The 27207-nt window shown below is 49.0% G+C and overlaps 1 protein-coding gene and 1 pseudogene across 1 annotated transcript; both read left to right on the top strand.

Moving 5' to 3' along the window:
- Positions 1 to 2513: 2513 nt before the first annotated feature.
- Positions 2514 to 3642, top strand: LOC119360821 (annotated as a pseudogene).
- A 510-nt stretch (positions 3643 to 4152) lies between these two features.
- On the top strand, positions 4153 to 5537 carry LOC119363334. The gene is made up of 2 exons (XM_037628673.1): positions 4153 to 4830; positions 4927 to 5537. Exons 1-2 carry the CDS (start codon positions 4399 to 4401, stop codon positions 5284 to 5286), a joined length of 792 nt encoding a protein of 263 aa, XP_037484570.1. The 5' UTR covers positions 4153 to 4398; the 3' UTR covers positions 5287 to 5537.
- Positions 5538 to 27207: the final 21670 nt, after the last annotated feature.

Genomic DNA, 27207 nt, shown 5'->3' on the forward strand with positions numbered 1-27207 from the left:
TGGCAAAGAGGTGTGGTAACTCGACCGGGGAGGTTGATACTGGTGAATCAAGTGATGAGGGCTCGACCTACGCACCACTTAATTGTGTCTGAGGCGCCAAAGTGAGCAATTGAGATAGTGGATCAGGGATGTAGGGCTTTCTTTTGGGCCGGTACGGACGCTGTCAGTGGTGGGAAGTGTGCGGTGTCTTGGCAGAGCGTGTGTCGCCCAAAACAGCTGGGTGGTCTTGGCATTATGGATCTCAGTAAGCATGGCCTTGCCCTTCGGCTGAGATGGGAATGGCTACGCAGATTGAATGACTGCCGACCGTGGCAAGGATTGAATCTAGTGCCGGACAAGCAAGTTCAGTGCGCGTCCAATAGCATGGTGATGTGGGAGATCGGCGATGGCAAAAGGATTCTCTTCATTGCCGCTGGTCTCGTGGCTAGGGTAAAGACGAGGACGATCAACACTAGGCTGGCCAGTGAGGGGTTAAACCAGCACGATTGGACTAAGGACGTCCCGGAGATTCTGTCGACAGAGGAGCTTGCACAATTCATCCACCTTTGGGAGAGCCTTATGAAGTTTGAGATTAATCTAGGAAGTGGAGACAAGGCAATATGGGCTTGGCACGACTCGGGTGTCTATATAGCTGCCTCGGCCTCGGAGGAATCAGATTTCCACCGGCAGCTGCTATTTGGAAGAACGGAGCCCCTCTTGTCTGCAAGATCTTCATGTGGTTGGCTATTCAATATGCATTTGGACTTCGGATAGGAGGCTCAGGCATGGTTTGCAAGAGATGGTATCTCCTTGCTATTTCTGTGACCAAGAGGAGGACAACGTGGATCACCTCATGTTTCAGTGTGTTTTCATGAGACAAGTCTGGTTCCAATGCTTCTCCAGAGTTGGCATCAATCCAAACCTGATTCCCATGCAACATGATAAGCTACAACAGTGGTGGATGAGTACTTGCAAGCAGATCAGCAGAGCGGACAAGAAGGGCTTCGATGCTTTCGTCGTGTTGATTTGCTAGATGTTATGGAAGCAAAGGAACGCTAGGGTTTTCCAGACATGCGTGATTTGCGATGAGTATGCTACGGTCAATCTTATCTTTCAGGAGCTGCACCTATGGAGGCTAGCGGGCGTAGCAAGAGTCCAACGGTTTTGTGAGTAGTCCGCCTAGTGTTATGGAGTGGTTGGGTGGGATCGCCGGCTTGTGATATCTCCCATGTAAACTCTTGTACATATCTTTCTCTCTTCTATAAAGCTAAGCTACGCCATTGGCGTACTCTAAAAAAAACATGGCAAAAGGAAACCGTGCCCCTGCAAGGCCACAAACCGGATTTCGGTAGACCATTCACACGCATGTCGCATGCCCGCTCGCCCCGGCCTGGCCAGGCCAGGCGAGCACGTGTGTGGTCTTCTCTTTCTCTCTTCAAACATCACTTAGTGGAGTGGAGAGAACCCAATGTATAAAGAGGTCTCACACCTCCTCAAATTCCAGGATGAGACTAAACTTTAGAGCCACCACTTGTCATTTTATGGGCCAATTTGATATTTCAGAAATTGTACATGGGTCTAGCCCATTATTTCTAACAGACGCAAGACTTGTGAGAAATAATGGAGTTTTGGCTTTTAAATCTGCGACTTTTCCAGGGGTGACGGTTTCTTCTCGAGGGCACTGGTCCGGTAGAACTATGGTTTTGATAACTTCTCATTTGTAATCAACAACGACATGGTGGCTCGGACGATGTACTGCGAGCACACCATCAAGATGTTCAAAGAGGTCGTTTTCCAGGGACTTCATTTTCTTTTTTGCGAGATTCAGGGACTTCAATATAGTTGTCTTTTTAAGCTGTCTGTATTGCTGGTTTGGTCATTATTTTACGAAAAAAGTCATATATTGTACTCCCTTTATAAAAGAATGTAAGAGCATTTAGATAACTATTTTAGTGATTTAAACTTTAGTGATCTAGACGCTCCTATATTTCTTTACGAAGGGAGTAATCGATTAAAAAATGAGTTAAGAGATTATAACTGAAACCTCAAGCTCTGCGGAATTCCCAGTTAAATGGAGTCGCAACAGGCACACGGTACATGTCAGGTACACCGACAGAGGCGACACTGATCTGGTAGAACGTCGCATGCGCCGTCAGGTGCACGGCCACACTCCCCACCGGCACCGCGAGCGAAGGCTGATCCCAGATCTCTGGAGGCGACGTACAGGTAGAGGGGTTCCGTCCATGGGTCAAAAGCCAAGCGTTCAACTCTGCAATATCAAACGCCGGTACACAGGAACTACAGAGACTGTGGATTGGTCTCCACTGTGACACACCAACCATTTCGAAAAGAAAAAAAAACTGTCACGCACGAGTAAATTGCACAGAAGTATCACAATTGAGGCATTGGAAGCAGATTGGTACCAAGTTTGGTAATTTTTACGTGTCAGTACCAAGTCTGGGGCTAGACGTTACAAAAAGGTCTAAATCGCGTATAAACGCGTATTGACGGTGTATCTGACCGGCGGGGCCTGCATGTCAGCTGCCGATGTGGCATTCTTTTTGCAGAAACCCCCCGCACAGCGGCGCCCGGTCTGGATCGAGGGGAGAATCCATCGAGCCCGAGCTCCCACTCGCATCACCACGACCGCCGGAGCTGCCCCTGCTCGCACCGCCGCGGCCTCTGCTCGTGGCCTCCACCGTCTCCTTCGGGGCCTCTACAGAACGGAAGCGCCACCCTCCCCCCTCTCCCCGTCCGAGCTCGACGCCATCTCCGCGCTCATCCCGCGGCTCATCTCCGAGGGCCAGGTCCCCGCCGCCGGCCGCCTCCTCTCCGCGGCGCTCCTCCTGCCCGGCTCCCCGGAGCGCCTCCCGTTCCCTCCGCTCGCGGAGCACCTCGCCTCCCTCCCCACGCCCACCCCAGCCTTCGCCCTGCTCACCGCGCTCCGCCACCACCCCGTCCGCCCCTCGCCGCTCCCGCTTGCCACCCCGCTCCTCGGCCACCTCCTCGCGATGCGCCGCGCCCACGAGGCCGCCTCCGTGCTCCGCTGGCTCTGCCGCCCCGACTCCCCACGCCGGCCCGACGCCTCCACCTACGGCATCGCCGTCGCCCGGTTCTGCAGGCTCGGGGACCCCGGGAGCGCGCTCGTCGCCCTCGGCAAGATGGCCTCCGACGGGTCCCGCCCTCGCTGGACCTGCAGGAGGCGGTGCGACGCTGCAGGACGCGAGGATCGAGGAGGCGTGGGCGCTGGAGGGGGCTATGCGGCCGCCGGAGTCCAAGAAGACGAGAACCAAGGCGGCGCGTCAAGATAGAGAGCTTCGGGTGAGAGAGAGAGAAGAAAAAATGGAAGGAGGAAGAGAAGGAGAGAGGCAGGGTGTGAGGACGGCCTGGTCCTGGTCGCCGGTGGTGGTGCTCCGGTGGCCGGCCGGCAGCGCGGCGAGGAGGAGCCCAGGGCGGGGCGGGGGCTACGGGAGGCGAATGAGCTCGGGCTCGAGGGGCTCCTCCCCTCGATCCAGATCAGGCCCCGCCGCTGTGAGGACGAAGGAGGTGCAGGGGGTTTCTGCAAAAAGAATGCCACATCGGCAGCTGACATGCAGGCCCCGCCGGTCAGATACACCGTCAATACACGTTTATACGCGATTTAGACCTTTTTGTAACGTCTAGCCCCAGACTTGGTACTGACACGTAAAAATTACCAAACTTGGTACCAATCTGCTTCCAATGCCCCAATTGTGATACTTCTATGCAATTTACTCGTCACACACCATGGACAGCAAACAGCTAGGTCGGCGTGTTCCGACGCTCGTTTGCCTCAAACAAATTATTGCACCCCGGGCAGCCGCTGTGCGCATACGCGGACCCAACCACTCGCCGATGGGCCGACACCGTTCTTACTTTTCAGCGAACCAGAAGCTCATCAGTCTCCACTTGGCTGCGGCAAAACACACCGGACGAAGCAAAGGATCCACAGTTTAGAACAGGGGAGCATATGCAGGTTCGGTCATCTTTTCGCATCGCAAAGGAAGATAGATGCATGTGGAGCAAAGTAGGAGTAGTGCACAAAAAGACGATGCATGTGGAGCAAAGTGGTGCTACCGTGTCACCCATAAGAAATAATGGAGAGGCTGTGGGCAGTCAGGCAGGCACACCGCACACATGGGCGGAGGCCGACAGATCGCAACGTAGCGCCGGGAAGGGGAGCTGCGTGCTGTCCCAGGCTGGTATCCTGTTGCCGTCGCCGTCGCCACCGCCACGTTCTCTCCCTTTCACCCACCTAAGTGCCCAGCCACCACTCTACTTACCTCGCCCGGCACACGCAAACGCGCGCCTCGATCGGCCTGGCACTCGCAGTCGCTTCCCTTTCCCACCACGTTGACATCTCTACCGCTCCGGGAAGGAGGCAGGCACGTAGACGTAGCGATGGCGCCGCGTTTCCTGGCGTGCTTCGGCAGGGGCGGCGCGACGGCCTCGGCGCCGGAGCCTGTGGAGGACCTGGCCCCGGGCCCGGTGCTGGTGGAGCTCTTCTCCTCGCAGGGGTGCGCGGCGTCGCCTGAGGCGGACGCCCTGGTGGCGCGGCTGGCGCAGGAGTCCTCGGAGACCGGCGGCGGCGAGCGAGCGATGGTGGTGCTGGGGTTCCACGTGGACTACTGGGACTACCGCGGGTGGAAGGACCCCTTCGCGTCCAGCGCCTGGACCGTGCGGCAGAAGGCGTACGTGGAGGCGCTCCGGCTGGACACGCTCTTCACGCCGCAGGTCGTCGTGCAGGGCCGCGCGGACTGCGTCGGCACCGAGCAGGACAAGCTCGCCCAGGCCGTCCGCGACGCGCCCCGCTACCCCTCGCCCGCCATGAAGGTACGTACGCACGCACGCATGCTGCATGCACCCACCAGCTTAATTGTTGACGGTGCTCTGAAGTCTGAACCGTGCGCCTCCCTCTGTGCTCTGCAGGTGAAGTTCCAGCGGCCGAACCCGAGCACGCTGCAGGCGTCCTTCACGGGCGCGCTCCACTCCCGCGTGGACGGTGGCGGGAGCGTGCTGGTGGCGCTGTACGAGAGCGGCGTGGTCACCGACTGCGGCCGGGGCGAGAACAAGGGCAAGTCGCTGCTCAACGACCACGTGGTGCGCCGGCTGGAGAAGGTGGCCGCCGTGCGCGACGGCACGTCCGCCAGGAAGGCCGTGTCCGGGTCCGTCCAGTTCCCGCTGTGGGACGACTTCCGCGCCACCAAGTGCGGCATCGTCCTCTTCGTGCAGAACTCGGCGCTGCAGGTGCTCGGCGTCCAGCACTTCGACCTGCCCGACAACGTCTGATCGAGTGGCGGGCACCAACTTGCGGGGAGCGCAGGGGGCGGACGGCCAGGGGGGCGTAGCACAACTATTCTTTGTAGAGTTTGATTGGCGTGTTGCGCTGTTGTAATACTCCCTCCGTTCCATAATGTAGCGCATATAGATTTTCTACAAAGTCAAACTTTATAAACTTTGACCAAGTTTATAGAGAAAACTATTTATATCTACAATACCAAATGTATATAATATAAAAGTATGTCTTGTGATGTATCTAAGCACATGTATTTGGTATTCTAGATGTATATGATTTTCTCTACAAACTTGGTCAAAGTTTATAAAGTTGGACTTTTAGAAAAATCTATATGCGCTACATTGTGGAACGGAGGGAGTAGCACTTTGTAAGAGCACTCGTGTGATCGATTACTGGAACAATGGTTGTATCCTCTTGAATAAACCAAGATAGTACAGTAGTCTAAGAAACATGCACAAATGCGAATAACAGAGAAATTGAAGTTACACTAAGGTGACGAACATGAAAAGTTTAGAAAGAGACACATGCAAAACTGCTAGACGTACATTAGAATATTTTAAGCCGTTTATTTTTGTGGTTCAACGGTCGAGATATAGCAATACTACACCATAATTCAGGTAGTATATTCAGATGATAGGGGTACTTTTGGCAGTTCATTATTGTAGATCGGGCGGCAGCGAGAGGGAGGCCGCCGGTGCCGCCATTTGTGCCGCTGGCAGGGTGGTGCGGGACCGCAATAGGTCGGGGATGACACGGTGGGTGGGCTGCCGTGGGCGCGGGCCTGGACGGGAGGGAGCGGGAGAACAGGTTGTGCTCTCCTTCGGTCGCGCAGTCGCGCTGCCGAGCACGTCGCCGCTGCAGAGCGCGGGAACAGATTGCTCTCCTTCGGTCGCACAGTCACGTGGCCGAGCACGTCGCCGCTGCAGAGCGCGTGAACATGTTGCTCTCCTTCGGTCCCGCAGTCACACTGCCGAGCACGTCGCCACTGCAGAAGCGCGAGAACATGGTGCTAGTTCTCGCCGTTTTCGTTTCTCATGATTATTTCACAGTTGATAAGGTGCTAGCTTGCTTAAGCTTGGTTTCAGAATTGACGGTGAAACATCACGAGCTAAATTCTTACGCAGTGTGGTTGGGTGAGCAGTTTTTCGTAGTGCTGCAGTTTTGCATGGCAAAGCTCCTGAATTCCAAGTATCTTATTTGTTGGTGTTGATGGAGACGGGGAGCAGCAGCTGGTGTCGTCGTCTGCTTCGTCTACCTTCGGCGACGGCTCAACAGGATGAGCGGCCCGCCTGCGCTTGTCGGCAGCGCAACTTGAGACAGTCCCAGGGGAGATGAGGGCGTACAATGGCAATCGATTAATTCTGTTTCCCCTGCTCGATTAATCCTACGCCCTAAATAGATCGTTTGCCGGCGAGAGTCTAAGCACTGATGAACAGTAGGAAATTACCAAGCTATCCTCGAACCAATCTTTGAGTCGAACAATATCAGCCGTTGGATCAACTTAATACTACCTCTTAAATTCGGTAGTATGATGTACCGTAAAAAATCTCTTTTACAGGGGTTCTGCAGGCTCCTTTCAAACATTCTAAACATGCCTCCCTGATTTTAATGGGATGGGTCAGTCCGTCTACTAATGATCAATTAAAAACTGCCATGACACCCTGCAATTCCCTCATCTTGTAACCCTCATGTACGTGTAGCAAAGCTCGAGACACATGAGCCATCCATGCAAGCGGTGAGAACAAAAAATCATTAAATGTACATGGCTAGGGGACACACCCTTCACAACTCATGTTGTTGAACAGATGCTTTCGTCGTCGGACAACTTTTAGGGGAAAGAATAACTACATAAAAGGAAGAGTAGAAAGACCCACAAACAAAAACAGCACCACTTCTATAGTGTAAGACGTCATAACCATGTAGGACGGGACACGACCAAGCAAAAAAATTGGGGTATAATTATTCCCAATCTTCACTAAGTCCACAAGTCCTAAGTGGCATCTACATGGCAAAATCTAGTTGATACAAGTTTATTAGGTTCAACATAACAATAAGTCAAAGAGAGATGCAAAAACTTAAGACAAAGTCCAAAGCCAAAGGAAAAACGCCCAAGAGGAAGAAGGTTGAGCGGGGTTCTAAATCATGTATAATGCTTTACTCCCCCATCCCTAGTCTATCACGGACCAATAACCAAAATGTACTTCAAAAATGCTACCATAACCAACAACACTCTTTATCATTTGTCAACGGGGCTCTTGCCTATTTACCCCCCTAGGAGGGATGTTATTCTATCCGCAAGTAAATATGAAAAGGGGGAAAGTAGGTCTAGAGACCTCCGCGAAGTCTCGCACCCCTAGAATAGGAAATGGATATGGGTATCGTATTTTACAAAAATTAGCTTCTCTACCTTTGTCAATTAGCTTTCATAGAAAACCATACTACGTGACCCATTAACACTATGTCACAAACATTAACCAAAGATACCCACTCACCTTATCTCTAGTTTTGTAGGTATTTTCTGCGGCTGACTACAAAATAAACATTGGGCAGCATAGTTCAACAATCTCATGCTGAGCCTAGAATAACAATGAAAGTTTTACTATGCTTCTCCACTGGATTGTCACACACACACACACACACACACAATTTCCTTAGTCAGTACTCGGTAGTAAAAATGTATAGTAATGTGATTTGGTTCATGGGCTTTTTCAGAGTGGATGATGTGCGTGTCTCCCGATGGCTAGTGGACTTGTCGCTCTACGTCGTATTGAGAAAAAGGGTTTTCCCCCCGCTTTAGATTATAAAGCAACGTTCAACCGATATAACCAGCTTGCTGGGGCCGCAGCATAAACAAGCCCAAAAGAAAAAGGAGAGAAAGAAAAAAGAAACAAATGCCGACGCCGGCAGCTTGATTAAGCAAAGATGACCGACACCTGCTGCACCCACCGGAGAAGAACCACCGCCCGCCAAGCACTCCGAGGCCTCGCGTACCAAGCAACATCTTCAGGAAGAAATGCGACGACGACGCCGCTGCTGCCCAGACAAGTCCTAGAGTTTTCCCCGGTACGCGGATGGCAGTGAGGAAGGGCTTATCACCGATGCCCCTCAGGAGGGTCCGGCAACGCCCACGAGCGCAGCCGCGCCGGTGACGAACGAGCCGCCAGAGATTTCTCCCGCCCCGAAACCACCACCGCCACCTCAGACAATCGGAAGCTGTCATGGGTTTTGTCGCTTGCTAGGCTAGAAATAGAGCCGTGAGAGGCCACTTTCTCAATGTTCTTCATCGAACACGGAAGCACGCTCAGCACCGCCAGGACCGTCCAAGTCTCACTTATGGGTGTTCCTATTTAACGCTTGAGGGGACAAAGTGCCCCTAAAACGCTTACTAGGCCCGCTCTCAAAGCTTCATTGCTCACTAGTTGTTTGCTACTCCGTTTTTTTCAACTCAGCTCCATTCTCTTGCTAGCTCAAGAAAAAAATAGAGTGTCATCTCTTTTTTTAAAAAAAAATAGTGAAATAAAAAATGTTCACGGATTTAAAAAATGATCCTGATTTATTTTAAAAATAAATAATTTCAGAAATGTTCATACATTTTTAAAAATATGGATTAAAAATTCTCAAGAGTTTAAAAATGTTCATAAATTTTACATGTTTTTTGAATTAAAATATGCTCTTGCTTGAAAAACATATTTGAGAATTTTTAAAATGTTCACGTAAAATGTGCATGAATCTAACAATGTCCATGAATATGAAAAGTATTCACGAATTTTGTATTTTAGCAAAATTTTACAATATTCATGAATTTAAAGATATCCATTGGTTTAAAAATATTCATTAATTTGAAAAAAAATCATAAATTTAAAGAATGAAAACAAAATGCCATAAAATATGAAGAAACCATAAAAACAAAGATAAATTTGAAAACAAATTAGCAAGAAAAACAAAAGAAATACGAAAGGAGAAAAGGGGACCAGAATCTTCAAGAACCTTCCCAAAACCGGATGGAAGGCACTAAACCGGAACATAGTGCCTATTTGAGCCGGCTCAATAGTTTTTTTTGTCTAAATATGCCCTCTTTATTAGTCGGTAACAATGTTTATTGAGATGCAACTGATAGGAGGGGTTGTAGTAGCCAAATATGTCTACCTACAGTATGGCCTAGAGCATGTTCAGTGAGACCGTGCGCCTCAAAATTTGACTCCCTCCTCTCGAAAGAGAAGGAACAAGGCTGGAACTCCAACATCAAAGACGAAATCTCATGAATAATATTCCCGTGTAGCCCTCATGCGCCATCCATGATATCTTCACTTTCACAATTCCTTTTCAATCAGTCACCACTTCCATATGTTGTAATAAGAGATCAGAAGCCAAAGCTAGAGCTTCTGGCATGCAAGAGCTTCTAGAGTTGTCGGGTCAGTTACGCCTTTGATAACACCTTTGCACAAACATGTGTGTAGCCTGTGGACTCTGGAAATCATTTTCATGAAGAGCCTTGCATCTAGCATGCCAAGGAATTGCCAAAGGTGTTATCTAGCTTTGGCCGGCTCATTAGTAAACGGGGCTTCCTGGGGCGTGCATTCTATACCAAAGGGCTACTATTACACTCCACGGGGGTGAAATAGGAAATAAGAAATGTCCACGCTTATTGCGATACCGGAGCTCACGTCGCCTCAAGCGTCCTTCCAAGTCAGTCCCAGTATAATGCATATCTACGACACCCAGGTATGCGTGCGCACATAGGCAAGTACGTTATGTGATTTTGTTTTTGCTTGTTTTTCAAAAAAAAACACTGCACATTTAAAAAAGGTTCATATCATTCATAAAAGTGTTCATCACATTCAAAAAAAATCATGTGTTTAAAATTAGCTATGAAATTGTAAAAAAATGTTCATACATTATGTAATTTTATTTTCTCAATTTGTAATAAATATTTGTATCATTAAAAAAATGTTTATGACACTTACAAAATATTTCACATGTTTAAAAATTATTTTTTTGCAGGGATATTTAAATATTAGTTCATGAAATTTTTCCAAAACATTCGCTAAAACATAAAAATGGGTTCCCGTGATTGGGAGAAAGAAACGTTCGTGCCATTCAAATAATTGTCCATGAAAATTTTAAAATGTTCACACATCTAAAAGTAGGTTTCATGACATTCTAAGAAATTTTCATGAAATTTTAAAAATTATCGATGTGTGTTTCACAATGTTCGTTGTGTATTATTCGATGCGCATCTTATAAATGTGCGACATGTATTTAAAAAAATGATCACCATGAATCAAAAAAGTTAGACCTGCATATGAAAAATGTTTAACATGTATTAAAAAAGTCGTGTATCTCAAAACAATAAAGAAAGGAAAATGAAACTGAGAAAAAACCAACAAACAAAACACAGAAAAAGTAAAATGAAAGAAAAACACATGAAATCTTTCCAAAACCACGTCGCATGCGTTAACTTACTGCTGTACTGAACATTCTACGCCATGAAGTTTTTTTTTAGAAATCCATGAAGATTTATTGTTTTTTTGAGGGTATGCAGATTTATTGGTATAAACTTAGTCTCTTTTCCAAGAAAATGTTACTCCATCTGTAAATTAATATAGTGATCTAAACGCTCTTATTTACAGAGGGAGCACTCGTGAGCACACATGAACCCAGAAGGAGCCCGGAGCAGGGCCACAAGACTACAAGAGCGTTTCCCTTTTCTCCAAAAAGAAAAAGAAAAGAAAGTGTTTCCCAGGGTCAGTGGGGTCTCCTTGCTGCCGGGCAAAGCCGCCCCGGTCGACTACCAACAAGTCCACAGTCGACTGTAGCTGCCCTGAAAAGAAAAACCCAAGTCCACTGTACCGAGACGTTGCCTCGCGCCGGGTACACCAGCTTCCAAGCTGTTTCTAAAAAAAAAACAGCTTCCGAGCTGACACGCCACACTAGCGTGCCTTTGCGAGAGGGACAGCCCTGCTCGCCCTCGCATCGAGACACCACTCATTGTCCCACACCCGTCGCGACGGAGCGACCGCAGTGGGCTGGGCGTCACGTGAAGCCACGTGAACCGGGGGCCTATCAACCGGTCCACGGCCTTGTTTCCTTGTGCAGAAATTTTATCGACCGAACAAATCATTGTAATACAGAGCATCTGTAATAGTTTCCGTATTCATAAAATAACCATCGTGTAAATATTATCCAGATGGAAATTTGCCTATGGCAGGCGCTCATCTTTACATGGCAGAGCATTATGGCAGGTCTTCAAACCTTCAAGAGAGGGCATATCTGGCGAATGGTGACGGGTGCCAAAATAAATATTTGGACGGATCACTGGATCCCACAAAGTCCTACAAGGAAGGTTATCACGCCAAAGGGTAATATCTTGTTGACCACTGTTGATGAACTTATTGATCCAGGAACAGAATGGTGGGACGAAACGTTCGATCTATATTCTTTGGTGTTGATGCTCAACGGATTTTGAAGATCCCATTATCTACCCATTTACTGGATGATTTTGTGGCATGGAATGTCACAAAAAAAATTTGCTTCCCGGTTCGATCAGCATACTATGACGAGTGGGAGCACCAATTCGGCCCAAGAATGAGAAAGGACCCAGCCGAGAAATCAGCAAACAACCCTGTTTGGAAGACTCTTTGGAAACTACAAGTTCCAAGCAAGATAAAGATTTTTGTCTGGCGAGCACTACATGGAATCATACCTGGGGTGGGAGTATTGCGAAGTAGACTACCGTGTGTCACTCTGCGAGGATGAGGGCGGCTCGGGCGACTGGGCGGGCGGCCGTCCCTCCGACTGCGACGGCGCCGTTTACCGCGGGGGATCGCCGGCGCGTCGGCGGGCGCTTCTGGGCTCTCGCCGAGTCCGACGAAGATGACGCGGACGACGATGGGGAGAATGTTGGGAACGTAGCAGAAATTCAAAATTTTCCTACGTGTCACCAAGATCTATCTATGAAGAAACCAACAACGAGGGGAAGGAGAGTGCATCTACATACCCTTTTAGATCGCTAAGCGGAAGCGTTCAAGAGAACGGGGTTGAAGGAGTCGTACACGTCGTGATCCAAATCACCGGAGATCCTAGTGCCGAACGGACGACACCTCCGCGTTCAACACACGTACAGCCCGGTGACGTCTCCCATGCCTTGATCCAGCAAGGAGAGAGGGAGAGGTTGAGGCAGACTCCATTTAGCAGCAGCACAACGGCGTGGTGGTGGTGGAGGAGCGTGGCAATCCTGCAGGGCTTCGCCAAGCACCGCGGTAGAGGAGGAGTACTTGGGAGAGGGGGAGGGCTGCGCCAGAACTTGGGGTGCGGCTGCCCTCACACCCCTCCACTATTTATAGGTGGGAGGGAGAGGGGGCCGGCCCCCTTAGATCCCATCTAGGGTTGGGGCGGCGGCCAAGGGGGGAGGAGTGCCTCCCAAGTCAAGTGGAGGCCCTCCCCTTTAGGGTTTCCCCCCTCCCATGCGCATGGGCTTTGGGGGGGCTGGTGCCCCTGGCCCATTAAGGCTAGGGCGCCCCCTACAGCCCATGCTGCTGTATTGGACGTGGTGGAACAATTTTCGGACCTCCGGACCCCTCCGGAACCTTCTGGAAGCTTCCCGGTACAATACCGAAAAAACCCGAACTTTTCCCGGAACCCGAACAACAACTTTCCATATATAAATCTTTACCTCCGGACCATTCCGGAACTCCTCGTGACGTCCGGGATCTCATCCGGGACACCGAACAACATTCGGTAACCACATACAAACTTCCTTTATAACCCTAGCGTCATCGAACCTTAAGTGTGTAGACCCTACGGGTTCGGGAACCATGCAGACATGACCGAGACGTTCTCCGGTCAATAACCAACAGCGGGATCTGGATACCCATGTTGGCTCCCACATGTTCCATGATGATCTCATCGGATGAACCACGATGTCAAGGACTCAATCGATCTCGTATACAATTCTCTTTGTCTAGCGGTATAGTACTTGCCCGAGATTCGATCGTCGGTATACCGATACCTTGTTCAATCTCGTTACCGGCAAGTCTCTTTACTAGTTCCGTAACACATCATCCCGTGATCAACCCCTTGCTCACATTGTGCACATTATGATGATGTCCTACCGAGTGGGCCCAGAGATACCTCTCCGTTTACCGGAGTGACAAATCCCAGTCTCGATTCGTGCCAACTCAACAGACACTTTCAGAGATACCTGTAGTGCACCTTTATAGCCACCCAGTTACGTTGTGACGTTTGGTACACCCAAAGCATTCCTACGGTATCCGGGAGTTGCACAATCTCATGGTCTAAGGAAATGATACTTGACATTAGAAAAGCTTTAGCATACGAACTCCGATCTTTGTGCTAGGCTTAGGATTGGGTCTTGTCCATCACATCATTCTCCTAATGATGTGATCCCGTTATCAACGACATCCAATGTCCATGATCAGGAAACCGTAACCATCTATTGATCAACGAGCTAGTCAATTAGAGGCTTACTAGGGACATGGTGTTGTCTATGTATCCACACATGTATCTGAGTTTCCTATCAATACGATTATAGCATGGATAATAAACGATTATCATGAACAAGGAAATATAATAATAATAACTAATTTATTATTGCCTCTTGGGCATATTTCCAACAGTCTCCCACTTGCACTAGAGTCAATAATCCAGTTCACATCGCCATGTGATTAACACTCACAGGTCACATCGCCATGTGACCAACATCCAAAGAGTTTACTAGTGTCACTAAACTAGTTCACATCATCATGTGATTAAGACTCAATGAGTTCTGGGGTTTGATCATGTTTTGCTTGTGAGAGAGGTTTTAGTCAACGGGTCTGCAAGATTCAGATCCGTATGTACTTCGCAAATCTCTAGGTCATATTGTAAATGCTGCTTCCACGCTCCACTTGGAGCTATTCCAAATGGTTGCTCCACTATACGTATCCGGTTTGCTACTCAGAGTCACTCGGATAGGTGTTAAAGCTTGCATTGACGTAACCCTTTACGCCGAACTCTTTATCACCTCCATAATCGAGAAACATGTCCTTATTACTCCAAGGACAATTTTGACCGCTATCTGGTGATCCACTCCTTGATCACCTTTGTACCCTCTTGCCAGACATGTGGCAAGGCACACATCAGGTGCGGTACACAGCATAGCATACTATGGAGCCTACGTCTAAAGCATAGGGGACGACTTTCGTCCTTTCTCTCTCTTCTGCCGTGGTCGAGCTTTAAGTCTTAACTTCATACCTTACAACTCAGGCAAGAACTCCTTCTTTGACTGATCCATCTTGAACACCTTCAAGATCATGTCAAGGTATGTGCTCATTTGAAAGTACCATTAAGCGTTTTTGATCCATCCTCACAGATCTTGATGCTCAATGTTCAAGCAGCTTAATCCAGGTTTTCTATTGAAAAACACTTTTCAAATAACCCTATATGCTTTCTAGAAATTCTACATCATTTCTGATCAACAATATGTTTACAACATATACTTATCAGAAGTTCTATAGTGCTCCCACTCACTTCTTTGGAAATACAAGTTTCTCATAAACTTTGTATAAACCCAAAATCTTTGATCATCTCATCAAAGCGCATATTCTGACTCCGAGATGCTTGCTCTAGTCCATGGAAGGATCGCTGGAGCTAGCATACCTTTTAGCATCCTTAGGATCGACAAAACCTTTCTGATTGTATCACATACAACCTTTCCTTACGAAAACTGGTAAGGAAACTCGTTTTGACATCCATCTGCCAGATTTCATAAATGCAGCTAATGCTAACATGATTCCGACGGACTTAAGCATCGCTACGAATGAGAAAATCTCATCGTAGTCAACTCCTTGAACTTGTGAAAAACTCTTCGCCACAAGTCGAGCTTCATAGACGGTGACATTACCGTCCACGTCCGTCTTCTTCTTAAAGATCCATTTATCTCAATGGCTTGCCGATCATCGGGCAAGTCCACCAAAGTCTATGCTTTGTTCTGATACATGGATCCTATCTCGGATTTCATGGCTTCTAACCATTTGTCGGAATATGGGCCCACCATCGCTTCTCCATAGCTCACAGGTTCATTGTTGTCTAGCAACATGACTTGCAAGATAGGATTACTGTACCACTCTGAAGTAGTACGCATCCTTGTCACCCTACGAGGTACGGTAGTGACTTGATCCGAAGCTTCATGATCACTATCATAATCTTCTACTTCAATTGGTGTGGGCGCCACAGGAACAACTTCCTGTGCCCTGCTACACACTAGTTGAAGTGATGGTTCAGTAACCTCATCAAGTCTCCACCATGCTCCCACTCAACTTTCCGAGACAAACTTTTCCTCGAGAAAGGACCCGATTCAAGAAACAATCCCTATTGCTTTCGGATCTGAATTAGGAGGTATACCCAACTGTTTTGGGTGTCTTATGAAGATGCATTTTATCCGCTTTGGGTTCGAGCTTATCAACCTGAAACTTCTTCACATAAGCATCGCAGCCCCAAACTTTTAAGAAACGACAACTTAGGTTTCTCCAAACCATAGTTCAAACGGTGTCGTCTCAACGGAATTACGTGGTGCCCTATTAAAGTGAGTGCAGTTGTCTCTAATGCCTAACCCATGAACGATAGTGGTAATTCGATAAGAGACATCATGGTACGCACCATATCCGATAGGGTGCAACTATGATGTTTGGACACACCATCACACTATGGCGTTCCAGGCGGTATTAATTGTGAAACAATTTCCACAATGTCTTAATTGCGTGCCAAAGCTCGTAACTCAGATACTCATCTCTATGATCATATCATAGACATTTTATCCTCTTGTCACGATGATCTTCAACTTCACTCTGAAATTACTTGAACCATTCAATAATTCAGACTTGTGTTTCATCAAGTAAATATACTCAGTATCTACTCAAATCATCCGCGAAGTAAGAACATAACGATATCCACTGTGTGCCTCAGCACTCATTGGACTGCACACATCAAAATGTATTACTTCCAACAAGTTGCTTTCTTGTTCCATTTTACTAAAAACGAGGCTTTCAGTCATCTTGCCCATGTGGTATGATTTGCATGTCTCAAGTGATTCAAAATCAAGTGAGTCCAAACGGTCCATTTGCATGGAGTTTCTTCATGCATATACACCAATAGACATGGTTCGCATGTCTCAAACTTTTCAAAAACGAGTGAGTCCAAAGATCCATCAACATGGAGCTTCTTCATGCGTTTTATACCAATATGACTTACATGGCAGTGCCACAAGTAGGTGATACTATCATTACTATCTTATATCTTTTGGCATGAACATGTGTATCACTACGATCGAGATTCAATAAACCATTCATTTTAGGTGCAAGACCATTGAAGGTATTATTCAAATAAACAGAGTAACCATTATTCTCCTTAAATGAATAACCGTATTGTGATTGACATAATCCAATCATGTCTATGCTCAACGCAAACACCAAATAACAATTATTTAGGTTTAACACCAATCTCGATGGTAGAGGGAGCATGCGATGCTTGATCACATCAACCTTGGAAACACTTCCAACACATATCGTCAGCTCACCTTTAGCTAGTCTCCGTTTATTCCGTAGCTCTTTTATTTCGAGTTACTAACACTTAGCAACTGAACCGGTATCTTAATACCCTGGTGCTACTAGGAGTACTAGTAAAGTACACATTAACATAATGTATATCCAATATACTTCTATCGACCTTGCCAGCCTTCTCATCTACCAAGTATCTAGGGTAATTCTGCTCCAGTGGTTGTTCCCCTTATTACAGAAGCACTTAGTCTCGGGTTTGGGTTCAACCTTGGGTTTCTTCACTAGAGCAGCAGCTGATTTGCCGTTTCATGAAGTATCCCTTCTTGCCCTTGCCCTTCTTGAAACTAGTGGTTTCACCAACCATCAACAATTGATGCTCCTTCTTGATTTCTACTTTCGCGGTGTCAAACATCGCGAATACCTCAAGGATCATCATATCTATCCCTGATATGTTATAGTTCATCACGAAGCTCTAGCAGCTTGGTGGCAATGACTTTGGAGAAACATCACTATTTCTGGAAGATCAACTCCCACTCGATTCAAGTGATTGTCGCACTCAGACAATCTGAGCACAAGCTCAACGATTGAGCTTTTCTCCCTTAGTTTGCAGGCTAAGAAAATCATCGGAGGTCTCATACCTCTTGACATGGGCACGAGCCTGAAATCTCAATTTCAGCCCTCGAAACATCTCATATGTTCCGCGACGTTTCGAAAACGTCTTTGGTGCCTTAACTCTAAACCGTTTAACTGAACTATCACGTAGTTATCAAAACGTGTATGTCCGATGTTCGCAACATCCACAGATGACGTTTGGGGTTCAGCACACTGAGCGGTGCATTAAGGACATAAGCTTTCTATTGTCCGCATAATCGGTACTGTCAACTTTCAACTATATTTTCTCTAGGAACATATCTAAACAGTGGAACTAAAGCGCGAGCTTGACATAATTTGCAAAGATCTTTTGACTATGTTCAGGATAATTAAGTTCATCTTATGAACTCCCACTCAGATAGACATCCCTCTAGTCATCTAAGTGATTACATGATCTGAGTCAACTAGGCCGTGTCCGATCATCACGTGAGACGGACTAGTCATCATCGGTGAACATCTTCATGTTGATCGTATCTACTATACGACTCATGCTCGACCTTTCGGTCTCTTGTGTTCCGAGGCCATGTCTGTACATGCTAGGCTCGTCAAGTCAACCTAAGTGTTTCGTGTGTGTAAATCTGGCTTACACCCGTTGTATGTGAACGTAAGAATCTATCACACCCGATCATCACGTGGTGCTTCGAAACGACGAACTTTCGCAACGGTGCACAGTTAGGGGGAACACTTTCTTGAAATTTTAATGAGGGATCATCTTATTTACTACCGTCATTCTAAGAAAATAAGATGCATAAACATGATAAACATCACATGCAATCAAATAGTGACATGATATGGCCAATATCATTTTGCTCCTTTTGATCTCCATCTTCGGGGCTCCATGATCATCATCTTCACCGGCATGACACCATGATCTCCATCATCGTGTCTTCATGAAGTTGTCTCGCCAACTATTACTTCTACTACTATGGCTATCGGTTAGCAATAAAGTAAAGTAATTACATGGCGTTTTTTAATGACCCGCAGGTCATACAATAAATTAAGACAACTCCTATGGCTCCTACCGGTTGTCATACTCATCGACAGGCAAGTCGTGATTCCTATTACAAGAACATGATCAATCTCATACATCACATATCATTCATCACATTCTTCTTGGCCATATCACATCACATAGCATACCCTGCAAAAACAAGTTAGACGTCCTCTAATTGTTGTTTGCATGTTTTACGTGGCTGCTATGGATTTCTAGCAAGAACGTTTCTTACCTACGCAAAAGCCACAACGTGATATGCCAATTGCTATTTACCCTTCATAAGGACCCTTTTCATCGAATCCGATCCGACTAAAGTGGGAGAGACTGGCACCCGCTAGCCACCTTATGCAACAAGTGCATGTCAGTCGGTGGAACCTGTCTCACGTAAGAGTACGTGTAAGGTCGGTCCGGGCCGCTTCATCCCACAATACCGTCGAAACAAGATTGGACTAGTAACGGTAAGCATATTGAACAAAATCAACGCCCACAACTACTTTGTGTTCTACTCGTGCAAAGAATCTACGCAATAGACCTAGCTCATGATGCCACTGTTGGGGAACGTAGCAGAAATTCAAAATTTTCCTACGTGTCACCAAGATCTATCTATGGAGAAACCAGCAACGAGGGGAAGGAGAGTGCATCTACATACCCTTTTAGATCGCTAAGCGGAAGTGTTCAAGAGAACGGGGTTGAAGGAGTCGTACACATCGTGATCCAAATCACCGGAGATCCTAGTGCCGAACGGATGGCACCTCCGCGTTCAACACACGTACAGCCTGGTGACGTCTCCCATGCCTTGATCCAGCAAGGAGAGAGGGAGAGGTTGAGGAAGACTCCATCCAGCAGCAGCACAACGGCGTGGTGGTGGTGGAGGAGCGTGGCAATCCTGCAGGGCTTCGCCAAGCACCGCGATAGAGGAGGAGTACTTGGGAGAGGGGGAGGGCTGCGCCAGAACTTGGGGTGCGGCTGCCCTCCCACCCCTCCACTATTTATAGGTGGGAGGGAGAGGGGGCCGGCCCCCTTAGATCCCATCTAGGGTTGGGGCGGCGGCCAAGGGGGGAGGAGTGCCTCCCAAGTCAAGTGGAGGCCCTCCCCTTTAGGGTTTCCCCCCTCCCATGCGCATGGGCTTTGGGGGGGCTGGTGCCCCTGGCCCATTAAGGCTAGGGCGCCCCCTACAGCCCATGCTGCTGTATTGGACGTGGTGGAACATTTTTCGGACCTCCGGACCCCTCCGGAACCTTCTGGAAGCTTCCCGGTACAATACCGAAAAAACCCGAACTTTTCCCGGAACCCGAACAACAACTTTCCATATATAAATCTTTACCTCCGGACCATTCCGGAACTCCTCGTGACGTCCGGGATCTCATCCGGGACACCGAACAACATTCGGTAACCACATACAAACTTCCTTTATAACCCTAGCGTCATCGAACCTTAAGTGTGTAGACCCTACGGGTTCGGGAACCATGCAGACATGACCGAGACGTTCTCCGGTCAATAACCAACAGCGGGATCTGGATACCCATGTTGGCTCCCACATGTTCCATGATGATCTCATCGGATGAACCACGATGCCAAGGACTCAATCGATCTCGTATACAATTCTCTTTGTCTAGCGGTATAGTACTTGCCCGAGATTCGATCGTCGGTATACCGATACCTTGTTCAATCTCGTTACCGGCAAGTCTCTTTACTAGTTCCGTAACACATCATCCCGTGATCAACCCCTTGCTCACATTGTGCACATTATGATGATGTCCTACCGAGTGGGCCCAGAGATACCTCTCCGTTTACCGGAGTGACAAATCCCAGTCTCGATTCGTGCCAACCCAACAGACACTTTCGGAGATACCTGTAGTGCACCTTTATAGCCACCCAGTTACGTTGTGACGTTTGGTACACCCAAAGCATTCCTACGGTATCCGGGAGTTGCACAATCTCATGGTCTAAGGAAATGATACTTGACATTAGAAAAGCTTTAGCATACGAACTGCGATCTTTGTGCTAGGCTTAGGATTGGGTCTTGTCCATCACATCATTCTCCTAATGATGTGATCCCGTTATCAACGACATCCAATGTCCATGGTCAGGAAACCGTAACCATCTATTGATCAACGAGCTAGTCAATTAGAGGCTTACTAGGGACATGGTGGTGTCTATGTATCCACACATGTATCTGAGTTTCCTATCAATACAATTATAGCATGGATAATAAACGATTATCATGAACAAGGAAATATAATAATAATAACTAATTTATTATTGCCTCTAGGGCATATTTCCAACAGAGAATTCTCCGGCGGAGTCGCCGCCTTCTCCCACGCCCTCCGATCTCATTTGTGAATTTTTTCATTCAGGTTATAGGGAGGATGAAGTGGCTACGACGATTGATCGGGTTCTGCCACCGGATGATCCGGCGCGTATTGGTCTCCACGCGGGCGAGAAGAATGAGATGATCCGACGCGTAGTTCATCGGAAGACGGCGGCGTCGGCGCTCAGACCGTGGAAAGGCCCCATACCTAAGGTGAGTCTTCCGAATCTCACGTTATTCTATTTGATTAGGCCGGAGTCTTGGATCACTGTCAAGAAAAAGAAGAACGCGAGGCGGCGCGCCGGTAGTCCGGCAACAGCGGCGCCCGTGACGGCGGCGGCGATGACCAGGATCTCGCTCGCGATATCGCAGCGTTTGAATCAGCTGCTAGGTGGAGTTGGGCCGGTTCGGAGTGGACCTGGTCCGCGAGATGTTGGGCCGGAGAAAGATGGGTATGAGGCCCATGCTGGACCGGGCCACTCTCCTACACCTATTGTGTTGCCATGCACGTACGAGCGTGATTGTTTCTCTATCGATCGTGTATGGCCGCCTCTTCGCCCTAGGGTTCGTAAGCACGGGATGAGAGGTTTTCCTGCCTGTGGTCTTCGTCGGGCTAGGAGGATTCGCCCGCTGCTAGACATGGCCGGCCGCGGGGCTGCGCCGCCGCCAGCCAAGAAGGCCTCGTCAGGTCCTGCGGGACGGGGTGGGACAGCTCCGCCGCCGGCGGCGGGTGCTGGACGTGGAGTCCCGACGCCGTCTGCCCAGAGGCCGCCGGCGGGCGGGGGCGTCATGCAGGGCAACCCGGGGCGAGGTGCTGGCCCCTTGGGCACGCGGCCTCCGAGGCAAGTGCCCTTCCAGCCGTCCGCTGGTCGGGGCGGCATAAGATCCCCGTCGCCGGGCGCGGCGCCCCCTGCTCAGCCGGCTGCGGGTCGTGGAGGGCCTCGGCCTAATGCGCCGGGCGCGACCAGTGTGGCTCCGACTGGCCGCGGTGGAGGGCCTCGGCCTATTGGGAGCCTGCCAGCGCCCTCGGGCAATCAACCTCGTGCTGCACCTCCGCCCCATTACGTTGCGAGGCCGGCGCAAAACCGGTCCGGTCTGACTCAGACTAATCAGCATTCAAACAACAGAGAGCCCAATGATCCGCCCCAAGGCCAGTGGGGGGATGCGTATGGTGAGGGATGGCACCGTGGCTCCTCGTCCACGGGAGGAGGTTGTGGCTATGCCTGGCAGAGTGATGGGTCTGCTGAGAGACCGTTTCTCGGCCCTCCAAGCGGATTTGTTGAGGGAGCCTCAGGACCGGATCACCGTCAGAGAGGAGGCTTTCGAGGCCATCGTGGTGGTCGGGGAGGGGGCCGTGGGAGGTTTTGCCGACCGCCCCCGCCTAAGGCAGTTGTTGAGCATGCGGCGTCAACACTGGAGGCCGACCACGCGTCCACTGCACTTCCTTCCCAAGCGATGGAGGTGGTGACTGCTTTGGCTAGTGTTGAGGTTCCTGAGACTGGGACTTTGGCCGAGGATACCGACAGGTCCGATGCTGAGAAGGTGTCCAAGTATGCGCGCAAAAAGGAAAAGATGCTTTGCTACCGTTGTGGGGAGAAGGGCCACTTCATTGCTGAGTGCGTGGCCGAGCTGTGTGAGACGTGTGGCAAGCCGGCACATGCCTCGGGGGAGTGCCCGTTCTTGCGTGACCAGGCTCCGTCGCTGACTGTGTATGGAGTCTACTGTGCTGAGCTCATGTTCTTTGAATCACCGGTTGCGCGAGAGATTCCGGAGGAGACCCCGAGCTTGACTACCGGGGTTGTGAAAGCTACCCAGGGAGAGTTCACTGAGGCTCATATCGTGCGGAGGCTTTAGGAGCTGGCTCCGGGGGACTTTCGATGGGAGCTGGTGGTTCTCGAGGATAAGGTCTATAAGGTTGATTTCCCCATGGTGGATGACTTGCAGCGGTTGTTGAGCTTTGGTTTGTGTAGAGTTCCTGGCACTTCGCACATTCTGGAGTTCCATGAGTGGAAGAAGGTGGAGCCTAAGGGAAAGCCGCTTACGCAGGTCTGGTTGCGGTTTGTAGGGGCCCCATCTAAGCCTTTGCAGGATGTTCGAGTTGTGGCCAGTTTGGGTATGTTGGTTGGGAAGACGGAGAGAGTTGATATGGCTTTTACCTGGGCTCATGGGGTGTCCCGGCTTTTAGTTAGTGTTCTGGATATTGAGTTCGTGCCTGATGTGGTCAACTGGACTTATAGGGGAGAGGTGTTCCCGCTCGAGATTGAGTTTGAGGACACTGATCTGTTTGCTGATGCGGTTAATAAGAATGATGTTGATATGCATGAGGGTGATAGCGGTGTGGGAGCCAATGGGACCGGGATCCACACGAGAGGGGTCTAACGGCTCTCGCCCAGATGCTCAGTTGCCCAGGGATGGGACCGGGGTTGAGCCGGCAACATCGTCATCGGTGCCTATGACTTCATTGAGGTTCGGGTCCTTTGAGCCATCATCAGCGCCTCCCAGACTTTGGAGTGACCGGGTAGACTCTGATGATATGTTTGAGCGCACGCTTCCTCTATTGGAGTTTGAGGGGGCTGGTGGTTCTATGCCTGAACGCTTGGTGAGGGCCTCATCGGCGAGGACTCTGGATGGAGTTAGGGTGAGGGAGCCGGAGGTTGCTTCTCTTTCCCTTCCTCCTCTTGTGGTCGAGGCTCTGGTGCGGATTGCTGCTTGTGAGCTGGTGTTGGGGGGAGGGGGGTCGGGGCAGGAGGCCTTGACGTCTCCCCTCCATATCCCGACACTGGTGACGTCGGTCACGTTGGGGTCGGCCAGCGCCGGGGGAGGGAGCCCGAGGCAGGTGGCCTCGGCTCCTGCTACTCCGGTGGTGGCGGTGACACCCGCGCCAGCTGCTGCGTTAGGGGGAGGCTGGGGCAGGAGGCCCTGGCTCATCCTTCTCCCCCGGCGGTCAGGAGGACCGTTTCTCCTTCGCCGACGGCTCTTCCATCTGCACCGGCGGGTGGGGCAGGAGGAGGGCGCGGTCAGGTGGCCCCTATCATCCCCTCTCCGTTCGTACCGGTGGGTGTGGACCCCGGCGTGGGGCACCTGTCTGAGGGGCTTGGGAGCCCGCAGCCGCCTTCTCTGGTAACCTCGGCTGACCCTTTGAGGGATTTAGCGCCAGGTTTTACTAGGGAGGAGGTTGTTGCTTTTGGCGGGATCCCGGACCCTGTCTCGACGGGGAGACGGATGAGTGCTCGCATCCACGAGCTCCCGGAGGTGGATGATATGCAGCAGCGGTGCGCTATGAGGGCGGCCAAGCTGCAGGAGGCTGCATTATCTTCTGGTATGTCCGTCAACATATCTAATTCTTTATTGCATTTTTCTAATGAGGAGATTATAAATAATGCAAACCAATTAGGAGTTTCACTAGGTTCCACGGATAGTGAGATTACTAATTCGGTCAATGATCTATTAGATTTGGAGGCGGAACGTGCCTTAGAGACTATTCGTAATCTTGCAGCGGTTAAACCAATGAATGATGATGAGATTGATGCGTTAGGGGTTAGAGTGCTCGATAATCTGTGTGCGGATCTAGCACCCCCAAATCATGAGTCTGAGGACGATGATGTACCCCTAGAGAAGGATGCTGGTAATATTAGTGCACCCGGTTATGAGGACCGAGTGTCAGAGCCTAGTAAACCAAAACGTAAGTGGAAACGGAAGATCTATCCTGATTCCGCAGTTCGTAGGAGTGCTAGGATTAGAAACACTAAAAAATTCCATGATGAAATATGAGAGGAATCTTTTGGAATAGCAGAGGTCTGAAGGACTTGGCTAAAAGAAGGTTCCTTGCTGAGGCAGCTTTAGAGCAGAAATTAGATTTTGTTGCTCTATCGGAGACTGGTAGAGAAAACTTTGCGCCCCAGTTTCTTTCTTCTCTTGTGGGTGGTATTGATTTCGATTGGCATTGCCTCCCTCCGCGAGGAAGATCGGGTGGTGTCTTACTCGGTGTGAGATGCGATTCGCTTGAAGTCCGAAGTGTAGTGATGGGAGACTTCGCCGTGAAGTTTCGAGTCAGGTCTAAGATAGATGGTTTTAACTGGGCTTTGGTGGCGGTTTATGGTGCCGCACAGCCCGAGCTTAAACCGGAGTTTCTGGCGGACCTTGTTCGAATCTGTGGGTCTGAATAGCTTCCAATTTTAGTTGGAGGTGATTTCAATATCATCAGGAGGAGAGAGGAGAAGAACAATGATAACTTTGACGGCAGATGGTCGTTTATGTTCAATACCATTATTGAAAGCTTGGATCCGAGGGAGATAGAGCTTTCTGGTAGAAAGTTTACCTGGGCTAATGCTCTGCCAAACCCAACTTATGAAAAACTTGATCGAGTTCTTGCGAGCGTGGAGTGGGAACAAAAGTTCCCTTTGGTTACGGTGCAAGCTCTCTCGAGGGGAATATCCGATCACACACCCTTGTTCGTGGACTCAGGGGAGCCGAACCACATGGGTAACAAGAACACCTTTTCTTTCGAGATGTCATGGTTCGAACGCGAGGGGTTCTTGGACTTGATTGCCAGGGAATGGGATAGAGGTGCAGGAGGCACGACCGCGATCGAGCGTTGGCAGAATAAGATTAGGCATTTGAGAAGTTTCTTACGGGGTTGGGCTAAGCACCTCAGTGTTGTGTATAAGATTGAAAAGGATAGACTCCTTTCTCTTATACAGGCCCTGGACATAAAGGCCAAATCCACTATTTTAATGCCAGCTGAGCTTCTGGCTAAAAATGAGGCGGAGAAGAGGTTGAAAGAACTGCTCCGCGAAGAAGAATTGAAGTGGGCTTTGCGTGCTAAAGTCCGCAAAGTGGTCCAAGGGGACGCGAATACTCAATTCTTTCATTTGATAGCCAATGGTAAGCACAGAAAGAAGCGTATCTTTCAGCTTGAACAAGATCACGGCACTATTTTAGGACAGGATAACCTAAAAACATATATTACCGAGTATTACAAGCAGTTATTTGGACCTCCGGAGGATAATTGTGTGTCCCTCGATGAGTCCAGGACTGGGGATGTGCCTCAGCTATCGGCTGTCAAAAATGATATTCTGGTTGCCCCGTTCTCAAAGAAGGAGGTGTTTGACGCTATTGCACAGATGAAAAACAATAAGGCTCCCGGACCGGATGGATTCCCGGCCGAGTTCTATAAAAAGTGCTGGCACATTATTAAGGGGGATTTGCTACCTATGTTCCATGATCTGTTCTCTGGACAGCTTCAGTTATTTCACTTGAATTTTGGAACTATCACACTGCTTCCTAAGAAAACGGATGCTGTGAGAATTGAGCAATTCAGGCCGATCTGCCTCCTCAATGTTAGTTTTAAAATTTTCACCAAGGTAGGGACTAATAGGCTCACACAGATTGCGCATTCTGTGGTGCAACAGTCCCAAACTGCTTTCATGCCGGACAGAAATATCCTTGAAGGGGTGGTCGTCCTGCATGAAATGCTCCATGAAATCCATTCCAAAAAATTAGATGGAGTAATCTTTAAGGTGGATTTCGAGAAAGCGTACGATAAGGTCAAATGGCCATTCCTCCAACAGTCATTGCGTATGAAAGGTTTTGATGAAGCCTGGCGCCGACAGGCTGAATCATTTACGCAAAAAGGTAGTGTGGGAATTAAAGTTAATGATGACATAGGTCATTACTTCTAGACACATAAAGGCCTAAGACAAGGAGATCCGATGTCTCCTATCCTGTTTAACATTGTGGTGGATATGTTAGCAATTTTGATAGGAAGGGCTAAGGGAAATGGTCAAGTAGGTGGATTGGTACCTCATCTTGTTGATGGAGGTGTATCCATCCTTCAGTACGCTGATGATACAATTATCTTTATGGAGCATGACTTGGCCAAGGCGAGAAATATGAAGCTTGTGTTATGCCTATTTGAACAATTGACCGGGTTAAAGATTAACTTTAATAAGAGCGAGCTGTTCTGTTTTGGTAGAGCCAAAGATGAACAGGAGGCTTATAGGCAATTGTTTGGGTGCGAGTTGGGAGAGTTACCCTTCTCTTACCTGGGTATTCCAATCCACCATCGTAGGCTGACAAACAAAGAGTGGAAGTGCATCAAGGACCGATTTGAGAAGAAACTGAGTTGCTGGAAGGGTAAGCTCATGTCATTCGGAGGCCGATTAATCCTGATTAATTCGGTGCTCACGAGTATGCCTATGTTTCTCCTATCATTCTTTGAGGTCCCAGTTGGTGTTAGGAAGAGACTGGACTTCTATCGATCGCGTTCCTTTTGGCAGGGTGATGAGCTTAAACAAAAATATCGGCTTGCTAAATGGGACATCATCTGTAGACCGAAAGACCAAGGGGGTCTCGGTATTGAGAATCTAGAAGTTAAGAATAGATGCCTTCTTAGCAAGTGGCTGTG

Source organism: Triticum dicoccoides, chromosome 2B (genome assembly GCF_002162155.2).
Source record: "Triticum dicoccoides isolate Atlit2015 ecotype Zavitan chromosome 2B, WEW_v2.0, whole genome shotgun sequence".
Taxonomy (NCBI): Eukaryota; Viridiplantae; Streptophyta; class Magnoliopsida; order Poales; family Poaceae; genus Triticum; species Triticum dicoccoides.

Coding starts and splice junctions, on each gene's coding strand:
- LOC119363334 (XM_037628673.1), top strand. CDS start 4,399: ATGGCGCCGCGTTTCCTGGCGTGCTTCGGCAGGGGCGGCGCGACGGCC. Junction 4,831..4,926: donor ACCCCTCGCCCGCCATGAAG/GTACGTACGCAC, acceptor TGTGCTCTGCAG/GTGAAGTTCCAGCGGCCGAA.